This window comes from Aquarana catesbeiana, linkage group LG01 (assembly GCF_042186555.1).
Source record: "Aquarana catesbeiana isolate 2022-GZ linkage group LG01, ASM4218655v1, whole genome shotgun sequence".
Classification (NCBI taxonomy): Eukaryota; Metazoa; Chordata; class Amphibia; order Anura; family Ranidae; genus Aquarana; species Aquarana catesbeiana.
Window position 1 is genome coordinate 778,403,701 of NC_133324.1, and position 19,175 is coordinate 778,422,875.

Here is a 19,175-nt window from a genome sequence, read left to right on the forward strand (position 1 = left end):
ATTTAAAAATGAATATGTGCAGCGTGCATTACATGTATTTTTTTATCAAACTACTCATTTATTTTTTATTTTTTTTCTATCTATATCAATTTCCCTGTTGATCCTGCCAGTTTGTTACTTATTACTTTTATTTCCAGTAGGAGGCTATCAACAGTAGCTATCCACTGCTGAAATCAGCAGCCATGTCTGCCCCTCGCATAGCATCTCCTAGGTGGCAGTACCTAATGATGTAGCATGACTCCTGTATAGGCACCTTCAGGAATGTACATCCTGCTATGACATCAACACCCCCCCAGTTCCCACCCACCAACCAAGGAGGTAGATGGATGAAGGGAGGCTTTGTGGTGATGTGACAAAATCCCTACATCATTTTAAAAACCAATCACTGCCAAAAAAAATAAAGTAAACAATAGACACAAAAATACCAAACCAAACACAATATTACATCTTTAAACCTACATAACACTATTGCTTTTTCTAAATTATTCAATTTCTCTGGTTCAAAAATAAATACTTACTCCAACATTTCTGAGCTGGAACTACTGGATGTCCAAAAATACATGTTAAGGCTACATTCAAAACTGAGCTTAGGGCTGGTGCGGATTGTAGTGGCAGGAATCAGATTCTTGCTGTGGCTCTCAGCGGCTAGGTTAAACGGCCAGTCCTGTTCACTCTAATGACAGGTCGCCAACAGCCACAGCTATTGGCGGGTGTAGCACAGCCATTGATTACCTATGGTGAATACTACTGAATGCGCTTTGTGTGTGTCCAGAAGCAATCACTGCAGGTAATCACTGGCTGTTGAGAGGGCCACGAATAGCTGCAGCCGTCGGTGACCTGTCATTATAGTGAACGGGGCCAGTCCTCCCTATCAGAGTACAAAAGCACAGCGGGAGAGATCCCTGCATCAACATCGCTTCTGTTGATACTGGGATCTGTCAGGTTTTTTTTTCATTCGACCAGTTGGTGTGTGTGTGTATCCAGCTTAATGCATCTAACAAATCTCTTGCACATTTACGCTTATCAACTGATATCGAAGGAAAATCCCCTTAACCCAGCCTGCAAAATGTTGCACCTGCGTGGTTGCAAAATACTGTATATATATCAATTATTTGGGGTTGCCTCCTTTATCAGTTGGATGCTGTAATGTTTTTTTTTTCATTTTTTTCATTTTTAGGAGATCTCTAAATATAAATTTTAGGTATCCTTAAAAAGCCACACCTGTGAATTATTGCATATAATACATATTTAATGAACATTTTAAGATGGTGAGATTATCACACAATTTAAAAGAAGTAATGGACCCCATTTCGATGAGGGTTGAGACTTTGTATAGGCGTTTCTCTACGCGCCCTACTAGATCTTGTTTGTGTAATATCTTTTTTTTTTTTTTTCAATAGAAAAAGTAAAAAAAAAAAAAAAAAAAAAAAGAGATAATGGATGTTGCAGAGCTCCACATCAATAGATAGCAGTACAGATTTACTATTAAAAGTCCTGAAAAGTGACCACAGGTAGAAACTGGTTATAACTTTTTCTCATGAGCAGTTTATATCACCTGAAAATAGAAGAATATGATCGGTACATATTGCTATTTTTGCTATAGGACCTTGTTCTAAGCCATTGATGTTTATGGAATGTCAGGTCATTATTGCCAATGGTTCATAAAGGGCTCCTTTGATAAATAATTTGATATTAGAAGGCAGCTATTTATTCTAATTCTTATATAAAGATTCTCATATAAAATTTTAACCCATTTAAAAAATTTATGGCCGAAATTGATTTCTTATCCCTCACGCAGCCTACAAAGAAGACCATTCCACAACATCAAAGGCTTTGGTTATATCAAAATCGCTTGCATTATCAGGAGGTGTTTGTACATTTAAAAAAGTGCTGAATTTGTAAGGGCTGTACATTAGGTATAAAGCCTGTATAATTGGGATTTAGAATTTTATGTATCTCCTCAAATAAGTCATGTGACAACATTTTAGCTACCACTTTAACAATTAAGTAAAGATATCAGGCAGTATGACTCCTTATCTGGTTTCCAAATGTTTCAACCTCACACATAGGGGCTCGTAGTAAACTGAACTGAAAAGATGCAATAATAGCATCTAATAGTAATGTCAAGAGAGTTATATACATCTGCTGGAAGACGATCATCGAGGCCTTGTTATTTGGAAGCATTTACAATGCTTTATTCAACTCTTCCAAAGCAAAAGGAGAATCGAAATAATCTGTCCCTCAACTCACAAAACTGCTAATGTTATCCTTTTCTAATTAACTACCTAGTTGTTGGTCTGAATATGCCCTTTTGAAGGGACTGTAAAATTGATAGAATGTGTCTAATATATCAGAAGTAGAAGAGACTATACTCATACTACACTTTCTTTTGCCCGTTTTCACACTGATGGCTGCTAAGCCCATGTTCTAGCTTTCAATAAAATGTACAGCTTTATCTCCTTCTTCAAAAAAAAAAACGCTACTTCAACATGGATCAAAGCATTATATAATAAACCCAAAGCCTATATAAAATATGCTGGATACAAATCTGAAGCCTTTAATATTGAAAGAGGTACCCGACAGGGTTGCCCATTATCTCCCTTATTATTTGCCCTTATACTCGAACCCATGGCCCAATACATCAGAACAAACCAAACTATAACTGGCATTGAAGTAGGAGGTATCACACACAAATTATGTATATTTGCAGACGATATATTACTTTTTCTATCATCACCACAGGTCTCTGGTCCTAACTTAATACCAGCTCTTGATGGATTTGCAGCCCTATCCGGCCTTATGATTAATCCTAAGAAATGCCTAGTGCTTAATATTTCACTCACAAACATGGAATTGATCCCGGCTAGGGCTGCACTCCCATTCACATGGGCAGAAAAATCAATCCCATATCTTGGAATTCATTTAACAGCATCTCATTCTGACTTATTCTCAACCAATTATCCTCCTGTATTAAGACAGATCACAAATCTAATAAAACAATGGTCGCAACTTCCTTTATCCTGGATAGGGAAGATTAATGCAATCAAAATGACTATTCTACCCAAATTGCTTTATCTATTCAGAGTCCTCCCTATTCCAATTCCTTCCTATTTTTTGAGAATAGTACAAAAAAGAGCAACTTCGTTTATATGGGGCTCTTCTAAACCACGTATACCTATACACACACTACATCTTCCCAAAAATAAAGGAGGCCTGGGATACCCTAATTTTACTAACTACTACAGAGCAGCCCATTTGGCCAGTCTGTCCAAATACCATGCAAAACAGGAAATCCCATTATGGGTATTTATAGAGGCTTCAGAAAATGACCCTCTATTAATATCAAATTTATTATGGCTTGATCCTAAAGACCGCTTCTTATCTCTCTGGGATAAACTAAAAACCAAATATCAGTTACAATCTCCACACAATCCTCTCCTTTCTTTTATCAGAAATCCGGCCTTTTATCCGGCATGGATCTACCCAAATTCTTTTAAAGCTTGGACAACATCAGGCATTCAGACACTAAATGACTTCATAGCATCTAAATCATTCCTTTCATTCCCATCGCTTAGAGAAAAATATGATCTACCAAACTCTGAGATATTTAGATATCTCCAAATCAAAAATTTCTATACACCATTCCTAAAGGGGGATACACCATTATCCCAATTATCAATTTTTGAATCAATCTGTACAAAAGATCCATTTGCTAAAGGTACAATTTCATCACTTTATAATCAATTATATGGAGTAGCAAATCTTAATAGACCCTCTTACGTTCAGAGGTGGGAGGAGGACCTGGGACGAACTTTAGAAGACACGGACTGGTCCAACATATGGCTCACATCTAAGTCATCTTCACCCAACATCTTAGCACTGGAGACAAATTATAAAGTCCTAACTCGCTGGTACCTTGTACCCGCTAGAGTGGCAAAATATTCACCTAATACCTCAGCTCTTTGTTTTCGAGGATGCCCAGAAATAGGCACATATTTACACATATGGTGGACGTGCCCAGTAATCCAAACCTTCTGGAAGGAAGTCTTCGTGATTGCATCTAAAATATTTAAAAAAATAATACAACCAGATCCATATTTAACTTTACTTAATCTAAAACCGGAATGGTTAACACTCTCTCAATTCAAACTTATGATCCAACTAATAACGGCTGCAAAACAAACAGTGGCCAAAGCATGGAAATCTCCTACATTGGTACTAGCAGAAACAATTCACAGAATGAATAATACAATGTCCCATGCTAAGATGGTAGCCATCGATAAAAATCAAATTCCAAAATTTGAAAAACTTTGGCATCCTTGGATAAAACAATAGTTCCTGTCAAACTTCAATGACTCTGTCCTGTTGCCATGGTAACAGATTAAATGACTTACAGAGACACCCATTCTAAGGCTTCAAAGAGAACTAAAAAGAATAATAAACTGACGAGCGGGACAACCTTGTGGACCATACCTCTACCTTTCAACCCTTTTTCTTCTTTCTCTTTCCTTTTCTCCACCTTACGATTAAAGCTCATTATCAGAATTTATTTGACCTATATACACTCTACTTGTAAATAATATGTATAGTAGGTATAAATCATTTAAATACCTACAAAAATAACTAAGGAAATGATATATATCTTTAATTTAGGTTTACGTGAACCCAATGTTTAATATTTGAAATTTCATGATATTTACCTATATAAACCCTACTGTAAAACAATGAGCTTACTTTATAGATCCTTGTAAACTTACTTTATGTATCTTTATAACATTGTATACTCAATAAACTTCTTTTGACAAGGAAAAAAAACGCTACTTCAAAAAAATAAAGAACATTTTTTTATATAAAAAAGTCAGTTTTCTTTAAGCTTTTTTTTCCACTAGATACTGTGCTGCTTCCAATTTCTTTAAAGAAATAGTAGAGGGATTTTGATTTTTACTATGTTTTTCTTCTGCTCTCATCATTTGTTTTATCAAATTTCTCTCCCATTCTTTTATTTGCTTTAACAGCTGAGATTTTAACAAGCAGCCCTCAGAGATATGCTTCCAAGGTGTCCCACTTTACCAAAGGAGAATCTATAAAATGATTGCACTCTAAAAAAAATCTTTAAGGTCTGAATGAATAGAAGAGGGCACAGGAAACAATCTTAACTATCAAAGATTTAATCTCCAAGGAAGGGAATCTCTATTTGTTTTAAACTATTACCAATTGAGAATAATAAAAAAAATCATTTACCATATATTCAATCCTTTGAATTATTGGTTCAACATTGGGAAAGCCAACTGCTTAAACTATCCTAAATAAAGTTGCATGCATTTTAGAGAAAGAAGTATCCTTTTCTCTCTCTAGGTTGTATCATACACCATATATCTAATACCCCTAAGATGAAAGACAGCTAAAACACTGCACCCCAAGAGAAGTGATGTCTATCCATTTCAAATATTATAGCATTATTTAAATCTACTACTACTACTACTATTACATTATTAGAAACTACATGCTTACTTGTAATAAACATGGAGAGAAATGTCATCACGTCACTAGAATATGGTGGGGGATATACATACTATAAATACAGTGAACCATATACTGTATACAGTAAATATACACTCATCTGCCACTTTATTAGGTACATCTGTTCAATTGCTTGGTAACACAAATTGCTAATCAACAAATCACATGGCAGCAACACAATGCATTTAGGCATCTAGTGGTGAAGATGACTTGCTGAAGTTCAAACCGAGCATCAGAATGGGGAAGAATTGGGATTTAAGTGACTTTGAACGTGGCATGGTTGATGGTGGCAGACGGGCTGGTATTTCAAAAACTGCTGATCTACTGGGATTTTCACACACAATTATCTCTAGGGTTTACAGAGAATGGTCCGTAAAAGAGAAAATATCCAGTGAGCAGCAGATATGTGGACGGAAAATGCCTTGTTGATGTCAGAGGAGAATGGGCAGACTGGTTCGAAATGATAGAAAGGCAACAGTAACTCAAATCACCACTAGTTACAACCAAGGTATGCAGAATACCATCTCTGATCACACAACACTTTAAACCATGAAGCAGATGGGCTACAGCAGAAGACCATACCGGTTGCCACTCCTGTCAGCTAAGCACAGGAAACTGAGGCTACAATTTGCACAGGCTCACCAAAATTGGACAATAGAAAATTTGGAAAAACGTTGCCTGTCTGATGAGTCTCGATTTCAGCTCCTAAGGCCAGAATTTGGTGTAAACAACATGAAAGCATTGATCCATCCTGCCTTGTATCAATGGTTCAGGCTGGAGGTGTAATGGTGTAGGAGATATTTTCTTGGCACACTTTGGGCCCCTTAGTACCAATAGAGCATTGTTTAAATGCCATGGACTATCTGAGTATTGTTGCTGACCATGTCCATCCCTTTATGACTATAGTGTACTCATCTGCTGATGGCTACTTCCAGCAGGATAATGCACCATGTCACAAAGCTCAAATCATCTGGTTTCTTGAACAGGACAAGGAGTTCACTGTACTCCAATGGCCTCCACAGTCATCAGAGTCATCAGATTTCAATCCAATACAGCAACTTTGGGATGTGGTGGAACAGGAGATTCACATCATGGATGGCAGCCGATCTACAGCAACTGTGTGATGCAATCATGTCAATATGGACCAAAATCTCTGAGGATTGTTTCCAATACCTTGATGAGTTTATGCCACGAAGAATCAAGGCAGCTTTGAAGGCAAAAGGGGATCCAACCCGATACTAGCAAAGTGTACCTAATAAAGTGGCCTGTGAGTGTATATCTACCTTTAGAATCAATAAACTTGATGCTAGATCCCAACCAAAATCACAAATGGTACCTCATCCCCAGTGGCGGCTCGTCCATTAGGGGTGCACGGGCGACACCCCCCATCCATGCATCCGGCTCCCTGATCTACATACAGGGTTCTGGATGCATGGATTCCAATTGGGGGGGGGGGGGTTTGAAGCACATGATTAGAGCCAGAGGCTCTAATAGGCTTCAAAAAATTGTGGGCTCGGGGCAAAGAGCACTCTGTTTCGAGCCCACCCAGTTGTGTGACAGTAGTGCTGAATATTCACTATTTTCACACCGATTCTCCTCAAATCAGGAAGCAGGTCTGAGACCCATTTCCCAATTGGCCGAAAGAAGAAGTGTTTCGATTGGCCACTGAGGAGGAGGAGGGAGGAGACGGAAGCCGTCATGATGCGAGGAGAGCTGGAGAAGGGGAAGCCGCCCGTGATGCCCATTGAGGAGAGCAGGGGAAAGGGAAGTTGCCCGTGATTCCTGTGATTCCAAGGAGGAGAGCAGGGGGAAGGAGAAGCCACTGCCCATCACAGCCATAGATGGGGTAAGTGCTCCTGATGACATGACCGACTGGACCGGGAGGGTGTGTGTGTCTGTGGGTGCACTGATTGTTGCCCCCTCCCCCAATTTTTTTTACCACCAGTTGCCACTGCTCACCCCTATTAGAATATAGTTTAAAAAAAGCGTGACTTTTCGGGTACCAGTATCCATAAGGAAATTCTAATGCCCCGTACACACGGTCGGATTTTCCGATGGAAAATGTCCGATCGGAGCGTGTTGTCGGAAATTCCGACCGTGTGTGGGCTCCATCGGACATTTTCCATCGGATTTTCCGACACACAAAGTTTGAGAGCAGGCTATAAAATTTTCCGACAACAAAATCCGTTGTCGGAAATTCTGATCGTGTGTACACAAATCCGACGGACAAAGTGCCATGCATGCTCAGAATAAATAAAGAGATGAAAGCTATTGGCCACTGCCCCGTTTATAGTTTATAGTTCAGAACGATCGGATTTTCCGACAACTTTGTGTGACCGTGTGTATGCAAGACAAGTTTGAGCCAACATTCGTCGGAAAAAATCCTAGGATTTTGTTGTCGGAATGTCCGAACAAAGTCCGACCGTGTGTACGGGGCATAAGTGTTATTGACCTCATTCACAAAGTTTAAAAATATTACCATACAGCAAAGGATACCAACCAAATACATCAATGGTTATTTGCATCATATATATGTTCCATCAGTAACAATGTCTTCAGATGGCAACTTGAAAAACCTCAAAGTGTTTTAACTCATAAAGCTTCTTCATAAGGAGGAGAACAGTGTTTTCTGAAAAGTAAGTATACATAAGTGCCAATGCCAAATATTACAATCAGATACATAAAGCGCCAATTAAACATATTCCTGTGTATAGGGTTATTTACACATAACCCAATGATGCATTTATGTAAGAAAATAGAAGAATGCAAGTCCAAGAAAGAGGCCCTGGAAACTGGATTGGATGAGATGCAAGGGAGATTAGCCCCACCACCTCCTCAAAAAACATGAGTGGTAACCTACCAAAGTAACATTATATATGGGAATATGCTTAATTAGCTCTTTATGTATCTGATTGTAATATTTAGCATTGGTACTTATGTATACTTATATTTCTGAATGCACTGTTCTCCTTCTGATGAAGACTTTATGAGTTGAAACACTTGAGGTTTTTCAAGTTGCCACCTGAAGACACCTTTACTGATGGAACATATATATAATGCATATAACCACTGATTTCATCCTTTCATGTATGGTAATATTTTTAAACCTTGTGACTAAAGTCAATAAGTTTTACAATTTTCTTATGATTATTGGTACCCTAAAAGTCCCACTCTGCTTTTTTGAAACTACCACCTTGAGAATCCACATCTTCCTAAATGCAAGTGGATTATACCAGCCTAATATAATGTGATTTAGCATTAGCACCATTCATCATTGATAAAGTTGGGCTGAACCCCCCCCCCAGTGTCTCTTTCTCAGACTTTGGATAGAAGTAACAGGTGCGTAAAAATTTGGCCTTGGGTGCTGGTGGTGCCTTCACTCCATAACCCTTCACAGTTATTCTTGGCAAATACAAGATTGGATTCTAATCCTAAAAATGTGACACAGGTGTGGAAAAATTGTGTATTGGGTGTTGGTGGTGCCTGCTCACTGAAACTGCTCACAGTTACTTTTGGAGGGCGCAGGAATGACACAGTGTAATTCAGCTGACTCCTCTGTGCATGGTGATGGGGCTATGGCAGGAGTAACTGTAGACAAGCAGGCAGAAGAGGCTGCTCTGGCAGCTGCGGTGGACTGCGAACTAGTGTCAGCTTGGGTGATAGAGCATGAGGAGGATGAGGATGTTTTACTAAGCCAGTCCACCACCTCCTCCACATTCTGTGACTGGACAGCACGGGCAACATAACTAAACAGAAAAAAACGGGCCCTGCCCGAGGACGGACAACGTCCACCTTTGCCTGTGGACACAGATGCTGCTGACCCCCTCATAGTGGCATGTGAATGTCTGCCTCTCCTTGTTGGCCTCCCAGATATGATGGGGGGGTTATTACCCAAATTTAATAGGTAGTGAGAAACGTATAATTAGATGCCCTTTATTCAATAAAAAGTGGTGTTTGATGCACTTTAAATTTAGCCTAACTGAGCCCTGCTCTATCTATTTCCACGTCAACACCACATTGCAAAAGGTTCCTGTGGAATGGGAGTATGGGCACTGAGCCATGATTGGGCAAAGTCATCATGATTTTGTCCATTCATGACTCTGACTGTGCTCTGTGCCCTGATTGGGCAAAGCCTTGCACCTGATCAGCAGTCAGGTGCATTGCGTCATCCAATTAGAGCCCTAGAATGCACTGTGCAGCGCGCAGTGCATTGTGGGGTGCTCAGCGGGCGAACATCCTGCCAAGTGCCCCACAAATTTGGTTGTTCGCAGATAGAGTGAACAGGCGATGTTTGGGCTGAACTTTTGCTTGGCTCGAACTGTTCGCCGAACTCTGCTCATTGACAATAACAAATGCTCAAGCCTGGTCTTAAAAAGATTAGCGTGGGCGGTTCCAAGGTGGGGACTTGTTATGGCTTCACAGAATAAAGTTTGGCTGAGTGTAACATCACCATGTGCAGTGATTTGGTTCTCTGCATTAATCTCAGAGTGTTGCTGGCTCCAATGGGGGAGATATATTTCACAGACTGAGTTTTAAAATGATTATGAACCCTTAATTTTTTTAAAAACAAACATGGTATACTTACCTGCTCTCGGCAATGGCTTTGCACAGAGCAGCCCCGATCCTTCTCTTCTCTGGTCCCCTCCATCACTCCTGGCTCCTCCCCCCACCCATTGACCACCATAGCAAGCTGCTTGCTATGGGGGCACACATGCGAGCTTGCTCCCAAGCCAGCTCTGCGTGTCCATAGACACACACAGCGTGGTTTGTCCTGCCTTGCTCCCTCCTCACTGATGGTGATTGAAAGCAGCAGGCGTCAATGGCTTCTGTTGCAGACTCTGAGCCTATGACTAAGAAGAGAGCCGAGAGAGCTGCTGCTCTCGCGCACATCGCTGGATTGAGACTGGGCTCAAGTAAAAGGGGGGCTGGAGAGCTGCATTCAGAAGGGTTTTTTTTTAATCTTAAATGCATAGAAACAATTAGCCTTTAGAACCACTTTAATGCCCCGTACACACGGTCGGATTTTCCGATGGAAAATGTCCGATCGGAGCGTGTTGTCGGAAATTCCGACCATGTGTGGGCTCCATCGGACATTTTCCATCGGATTTTCCGACACACAAAGTTGGAGAGCAGGAGATAAAATTTTCCGACAACAAAATCCGTTGTCGGAAATTCCGATCGTGTGTACACAAATCCGACGGACAAAGTGCCACGCATGCTCAGAATAAATAAAGAGATGAAAGCTATTGGCCACTGCCCCGTTTATAGTCCCGACGTACATGTTTTACGTCACCGCATTTAAAACGATCGGATTTTTCGACAACTTTGTGTGACCGTGTGTATGCAAGACAAGTTTGAGCCAACATCCGTCGGAAAAAATCCTAGAATTTTGTTGTCGGAATGTCCGAACAAAGTCCGACCGTGTGTACGGGGCATAACACTATTTACATTGTGTGCTGATTTCTTCACATACCCAAAGGAAAACTACTCCAGTCTAGCCTCAAATTCCTTACCCTTCTCTTTGGAAGTTTTTTAGCTGTTCAGCATCTTGTGATACTCCTACTGGTGTGCACACCTCTTCCCTTTTCTTGTTATCTCACCAAAAACTCACTCTCAACTGACAAAAAAAGGTGCACCCACAGGCTGGAGCCTTGACTTTGGTGTAAAACCTTTGTGTGCATCAAAGGAATAGTTTATCAACACCTTTTCACCTTGCTGTGAATGGCGCAGGTAACACAGAAACGCAAATTCATATACAGCCTACAGTATTGCTCATCACAAACTTTGATAAACAGGTAGATCATACCTCCCCTAGAAAGGTCCGGGGAGGGACCCAAAGCCACCAATGAATAAGTCTGGTACAATGCCAGATCCAGTGCAGGATAAAAAATTGTCACTGGTGCTTACTACACCATTCAGGACACACCCTGCCCAAAATATGATGCTTTGGTACTCCACTTTATGCTGTCGCTCCCCAATATTCTGTGGACTAGCTTTGAAGTTTGACTGGGCGAGTTTCAACTATAGGCCTTATCATGTCCTTTAGTCCTATTACCAACTACAGTTAAACACTAGACATAAATTAATGCAGCTTTACTCTCCTGTTGCATGTCCGCATTGTCCTGCACTGGGAGCCTCCATACTGACAGCATGTCAAAATAATGGAAAGCCAGCATCCTGACATCAGTAGTGGCTACTAATGAAGCCGAAAAAAAAAAAGTTCAGGCTCGGGGGAAGTCAAAGGTTATCATGTATAAATATGAACCATGGAAATCTGCTAATTAAATTAAAGGTTACTTGTACTCATTTCTGCACTTACTCTAGTACACCAAATGATTTCATCATGTCCTTTATGTTATCCTTGTATTTAAAAAATTCTCCCATATTTTCTTCTTTCTCGATAGATTCTAGAAGTGGAGTGTCTACAAAGGCTGGGCAAACTGTATTTATTCGTACTCCATAGTTTCCAATAGATGCAAGTGCCTGTAGAGAAGAAAAAAAATAACAGGAATTAAGTTTGAAATCAACACTCTTACCACTACCTATTAGGCTGCATTGTTTTAAATTGAGATTGAATCAACTATAACTGTTCTCACCCATTCCTAGAAACATCTCCAGTTTCTATTCCCATTCCTTTCCAAGGAGGTCTCCAGCTTCTGTTACCAACAGTTTCTAGCTTCTGTTCCTAGCCTACACCAAGGAGGTCTGAAGTTTGTATCCCCACCCCATTCCAAGGAGGGCTCTAGTTTATGTTTTTTATCTTTTTCCAAGCAGGTCTCCAGTTTCTCTTTCCAACCATCTCTAAGGTCTCCAGATTTTGTACCCATCCATCTCCAAAAAGGCCCTTTAGTTCCTGTCATCTTCCCTCTTCAAGGGTGTCCATTTTCTGCTTTATCCATCTCCAAAGATGTCCTCAGTTTCTATCCCCATATAGGTAATTTCAAAGGTATTCTATGTTCAACTGTAAACCCTCCTTACATTAATTTATATGATAGGGAACACTGGAATAGGTAAACTCTTCCTGATTGTACAAAGCTAGAAGGGACTTCAACTCTTCAGCTCCCACCTAAAACTGACATTTCAGTTTAAAGTTAAATTGTAAAACCTTTTAAGCAATATAATATGCATGCATACAAATTATAAGTACATCTGTCAGACCAAAGGCAGCCTCAAGCTTGTCAATATGAAAAAAATTAAACCAGAAATTGAATTGCAATAAAAAAAAGACTGCCTGAAATGCAGCATTGTAAGTCATCAACTAAATTGGACAGTATATGTTACAGGGACTAATATCATGATCATGCAAGACGAGTTACTTTTGCACCATAAAGTCTTTATTAGGTTCACACCATGCAGGTTAATACATCTTCATACTGTATACTGACAGTAGCAAATTATATTTTCTTTTTTCGCTGGGTATTGATTGATGGCCATCAAGCTAGTTCGTAGATTCAGTTCTTCATGGAACATATAGGCTAAAGTCAAAGGCCAAATGTTTTAATATAAAAACAAACATGACTACTGAAGCACAAAATATAATATTTTTCTTGCCTGACACTACAAGATCAAAGCAGCTCATAGGTTCTAAAGTAACACTTTGGTTGTGGACATAAACCCTCGAGTCACAAGTCAATGAAGAAGGACAATAGACCATACTGGCAGATCAGAAACAAGCTTTGATTGGCTGTCTGAACCAAGTCGCTAAAGGCTACATTTTGATTTGTCGTCATTAGGTGTATGTACTTGTGCCACCTTTTCTTACACCTCTTAATACAGGACTGCAAATCATTAAAGCCATGTTTGCAAATGTTTAATATTGCAGTATTGGAGTGTTGGCATCTAGAACAAATGCAGGTTGGTTTTGCAGCTATTAAACTTAGCATATGTTACCATGCCATATGGAAGCTTACCATTGTAACTAAGGTCATATATCTTTGTCAGTTCACACTTAAACATTCAGTGAGGATAAAATACTAGGTATATTTGTTGAAGACTTTTGTTGTTTATTAGTGACTATTTTGCAAATCCAAGGAGACTTTTTTTTTATTGAATCATTGGGTACATGTGAAATATGATATTTTCTATAGTGATTGTGAACTATGTACAGTATCTCTCAAAAGTGAGTACACCCCTCACATTTTTGTAAATATTTTATTATATCTTTTTATGTGACAACACTGAAGAAATGAGTTTGTTACAATGTAAAGTAGTGAGTGTACAGCTTGTATAACAGTGTAAATCTGATGTCCCCTCAAAATAACTCAACACACAGCCATTAATGTCTAAACCACAACAAAAGGGAGTACACCCCTAAGTGAAAATGTCCAAATTGGGCCCAATTAGCCATTTTCCCTCCCCGGGGTCATGTGAATCGTTGGGGTTACAAGGTTTCAGGTGTGAAAGGGGAGCAGGTGTGTTAAATCTGGTGTTATCACTCTCACTCTCTCACACTGGTCACTGGAAGTTCAACATGGCATCTCATGGCAAAGAGCTCTCTAAGGATCTGAAAAAAAGAATTGTTGCTCTACATAAAGATGGCCTAGGCTATAAGAAGATTGCCAAGACCCTGAAAATGAGCTGGAGCCCAGTGGCCAAGACCATACACTGGTTTAACAGGACAGATTCCACTCAGAACAGGCCTCACCATGGTCTACCAAAGAAGTTGAGTGCACATGCTCAGCAGAATATTCAGAGGTTGTCTTTGGGAAATAGGCGTATGAGTGCTGCCAGCATGACTGCAGAGGTTGAAGGGGTGGGGGTGGTCAGCCTGTCAGTGCTCAGGTCATACGCCGCACACTGCATCAAATTGGTCTGCATGGCTGTCATCCCAGAAGATAGCCTCTTCTAAAGATGATGCACAAGAAAGCCCGCAAACAGTTTGCAGAAGACAAGCAGACTTAGGACATGGATTACTGGAACCATGTCCTGTGGTCTGATGAGACCAAGATAAACTTATTTGGTTCAGATGGTGTCAAGCTTGTGTGGCGGCAACCAGGTGAGGAGTACAAAGACAAGTGTGTCTTCCCTACAGTCAAGCATGGTGGTGGGAGTGTCATGGTCTGGGGCTGCATGAGTGCTGCCGGCCCTGGGGAGCTACAGTTCATTGAGGGAACCATGAATGCCAACATGTACTGTGACATACTCTACATATATGTATAAGTCCGCGCTTAGGTGTAAATATGGCTGCTGCATCCCCTGGAAACGTCACTACGTGAAGTAGAGTGCAATATAAATATAAATAGGTAGTTGGTGCTGCCAAGAAACTTAGTAATATATTGACCAAAGCAATCTTGAAAAACTGCAAGTGCAAATTGTTACCAAGACTCCAAATGATCCTATTGTGCCAAAAATTTCATCAATAAAAATAAAGAATAAAAAGTGCTTTTCAAAACTGCAAATAGTGCTATGTGCAAAAATCTTCATCCATAAACAAAATAAAGTGCTAATAAGGAAATGTATCTCTTGCTCTCTATAGATATATCTATATAGATATATAGCTATGTCTATATAGATATATCTATAGATATATCTATATAGATATATATATATATATAGAGAGAGAGAGATACATTTCTTTATTGGGGTGCACTAAGAGTTCTCACAGCATTCTTCCATCTAGCGAATTGCTTAGTTAGAATAACATGATCCACGGGAGGACAAATGGACTAAATGAACATCCGTGCCCCCAGTGGTCAAGGTGGGGAACTTCCAGACACGTCCACCCACTATATCACATCCAGATACTATCGTGTAAAAATATAAGAATTATATGCAATTATTGCTATGTACCAAAATCTTCATCCATAAACAGAATAATATAGTGCTAGTAAAGGAAATGTATGTGTTTAAAAAGCAACACAAAATATATATGTAATATCCTATAATAGTCCAAAGTGACTTGTGCAATCAATGTCCATAAACCTTACTCTCCAAAGTGACTGGTGCCAAATTCCAAAATGGCTATATACAACAAATTGGTCACAGCTTCTGTGCAGAAAGTGATCACAGACCAGATAAAAGAAACCGGAAGTACCGGAAGTGACGTGATCGCGTTCCAAGTTCTAACTTACACATTTCATCATCAGACATCATCAGAACCACTTTATTCTTTATTTTTATTTATGAAGTTTTTGGTACAATAGGATCATTTGGAGTCTTGGTAACAATTTGTACTTGCATATGCACTCTAGCACTTTTTCAAGATTGCTTTGGTCAATGTATTACTAAGTCTCTTGGCAGCGCCACCTACCTCTTTATATTTATAATGTACTGTGACATACTGAAGCAGAGCATGATCCCCTCTCTTCGGCGACTGGGACACAGGGAAGTATTCAAACATGATAACGACCCCAAACATACCTCCAAGACGACCACTGCCATTGCTAAAGAAGCTGAGGGTAAAGGTGGTGGACTGGCCAAGCATGTCTCCAGACCTAAACCCTATTGAGCATCTGTGGGGCATCCTCAAACAGAAGGTGGAGGAGCGCAAGGTCTCCAACATCCACCAGCTCCGTGATGTCATCATGGAGGAGTGCAAGAGGACTCCAGTGGCAACCTGCAAAGCTCTGGTGAACTCCATACCAAAGAGGGTTAAGGCAGTGCTGGAAAATAATGGTGGCCACACAAAATGTTGACACTTTTGGCTCAATTTGAACATTTTCACTTAGGGGTGTACTCACTTTTGTTGCCAGCGGTTTAGACATTAATGGTTGTGTGTTGAATTATTTTGAGGGGACAGCAAATTTACACTGTTATACAAGCTGTACACTCACTACTTTACATTGTAGCAAAGTGTCATTTCTTCAGTGTTGTCACATGAAAAGATATAATAAAATATTTACAAAAATATGAGGGGGGTACTCACTTTTGTGAGATAATGTATGTTTATGTATTATACAACAGTATATTATGTGTAAACAATCTCACATTATACACAAATTTGCCCTGATCCTGCCATTCAGCATCTCAGATGTTCAGCAAGATTTTTCTTGCTTGAGATTTTTAAACATGTTCAGAATGTTTCTGCTGGTTTTGATAAGCTAGTCATTACCATTGCAGATCTTTATGGGGACACACATCCTATGATGCTAGGCTCATTGGCAGGCATTTTTTTTGCTAATCAAAAACAACACATTATTAAAAGGTGATCAAATTGATGTAACTAATTGACTATTTTTTGGACATGGTTTCTTTTGTAGGTGCTGCAGGAAACTGTAGAAATTATTTGCATATGGATTTTATTAACCAAGATTTATTACAAACAGCAGTGATCTTGCTATTGTTTTTCTGTCAGGTTGTGACCGTGTATAAACATCAGAAGGGTAATTTGTAGGAAATCGATCTTTCCTCTGAGCTGTACCTTGTTTCCAGAGCTAATAACTTTTCTCTGCTTTTAAACACTGTAATCATTTACTTGTATTGTGAAAGTTCCATTTTATTTGGCACAAAGCATCTAAAACACAGAACAAATTGTTCCTGCTGTCGACTTTATTTGCTCATTGAATGACAATGATCACATATCCAAATTAAAAAAAGGAAAAGACAGGACTGGAAAGCATCATTATTATTTCTTACATTCTGAATAGACTAGATAAGTCAGTGACATCAGGGTCACAAAGGCTATTACTAAGCAACAAGCAGCTAAGAGATTGATAAAAATTATGTACTGTTTCATAACACTACATCTCAAAGCCCCCTCATGTTCCAGTCATTTTGAGTCCAATCTTTATTTTGTCACTGCAAATCTCACGTTTTACTTTATATGGAATCTGTAACCAGAGTAGTAGCCGGGAAAAAAAACCTGGTAATCAGGAAATTATATACTTCTCCTTGTTTCCTTCTGTGTTTTCATTATATGTATTTAAAGCATTTAGGCAAAATGGAGATATCAATGAAAAAAAATTAGTAATTTATTATTATTTAGCATTGCAAGTATCCATTTGAGAATCAATTAAGGTCTGCCAATTCTGAAATATCTCGATTGACATCTTGAAATATCTAATCAATCACTTTGATCCAAAGTATAACATTTTCTACTATACATTTTTCTAAAAAATGTCTCATTTCAGAGTTAGTACACCACTGAAATGGTTGACTTAACACTAAAATGAGAGTATGGAGTTCCTTTTCATGGTATGCTACTACAGGAAGTCCCCGATTTATGAACGCCGACTTACAAACGACTCCTACTTACGAACGGCCTCAATGCCGGCTGCTTGTGCTCCACGCTGGTCCTGGACACCTTCGAGCAGCTATCTTGCCACATTCCACACTGCAGTACTTCATATACTGCATGGCCAGAAGAGCCCCAGAAGCGCCCGGAACATCCCACATCCCTGCACAGGAGGACACCAGAACATCCCACATCCCTGCACAGGAGGACACCGGAACATCCCACATCCCTGCACAGGAGGACACCGGAACATCCCACATCCCTGCACAGGAGGACACCGGAACATCCCACATCCCTGCACAGGAGGACACGGAACATCCCACATCCCTGCACAGGAGGACACCGGAACATCCCACATCCCTGCACAGGAGGACACCGGAACATCCCACATCCCTGCACAGGAGGACACTGGAACATCCCACATCCCTGCACAGGAGGACACCGGAACATCCCACATCCCTGCACAGGAGGACACGGAACATCCCACATCCCTGCACAGGAGGACACCGGAACATCCCACATCCCTGCACAGGAGGACACCGGAACATCCCACATCCCTGCACAGGAGGACACCGGAACATCCCACATCCCTGCACAGGAGGACACCGGAACATCCCACATCCCTGCACAGGAGGACACCGGAACATCCCACATCCCTGCACAGGAGGACACCGGAACATCCCACATCCCTGCACAGGAGGACACCGGAACATCCCACATCCCTGCACAGGAGGACACCGGAACATCCCACATCCCTGCACAGGAGGACACCGGAACATCCCACATCCCTGCACAGGAGGACACCGGAACATCCCACATCCCTGCACAGGAGGACACCGGAACATCCCACATCCCTGCACAGGAGGACACCGGAACATCCCACATCCCTGCACAGGAGGACACCGGAACATCCCACATCCCTGCACAGGAGGACACCGGAACATCCCACATCCCTGCACAGGAGGACACTGGAACATCCCACATCCCTGCACAGGAGAACACCGGAACATCCCACATCCCTGCACAGGAGGACACCGGAACATCCCACATCCCTGCACAGGAGAACACCGGAACATCCCACATCCCTGCACAGGAGGACACCGGAACATCCCACATCCCTGCACAGGAGGACACCGGAACATCCCACATCCCTGCACAGAAGGACACCGGAACATCCCACATCCCTGCACAGAAGGACATCGGAACATCCCTGCACAGGAGGACACCGGAACATCCCACATCCCTGCACAGGCGGAAGTTAAACTTACAAGCAGTGTTCCAACTTCTGAACAAATTTCACTTACAAACCTACAGTCCTTAACGTGGTCGTAACTCGGAGACTGCCCGTACATCACATTTTTTCTTTAGCCATTGCACAGAATAAATTGTGAGGCTATAGAAATATTTCCTAGCCTGGATCAAAACTATTAATAATTATATATAATATAGTTTAAGATGCTCTACAGCAAAGGTATGCAGCTCA

The 19,175-nt window shown here is 40.6% G+C and overlaps 1 protein-coding gene across 1 annotated transcript in view; it reads right to left on the reverse strand.

Annotated features, from left to right (window-relative positions):
• The window catches only part of HPGD (15-hydroxyprostaglandin dehydrogenase), a 156,257-nt gene that overhangs the window by 8,189 nt on the left and 128,893 nt on the right, over positions 1–19,175 (reverse strand). Inside the window, exon 6 of the mRNA XM_073606525.1 lies at positions 11,840–12,003. Within this exon, the coding sequence (XP_073462626.1) occupies positions 11,840–12,003 (164 nt within the window). The remainder of the gene's footprint in view (positions 1–11,839; positions 12,004–19,175) is intronic.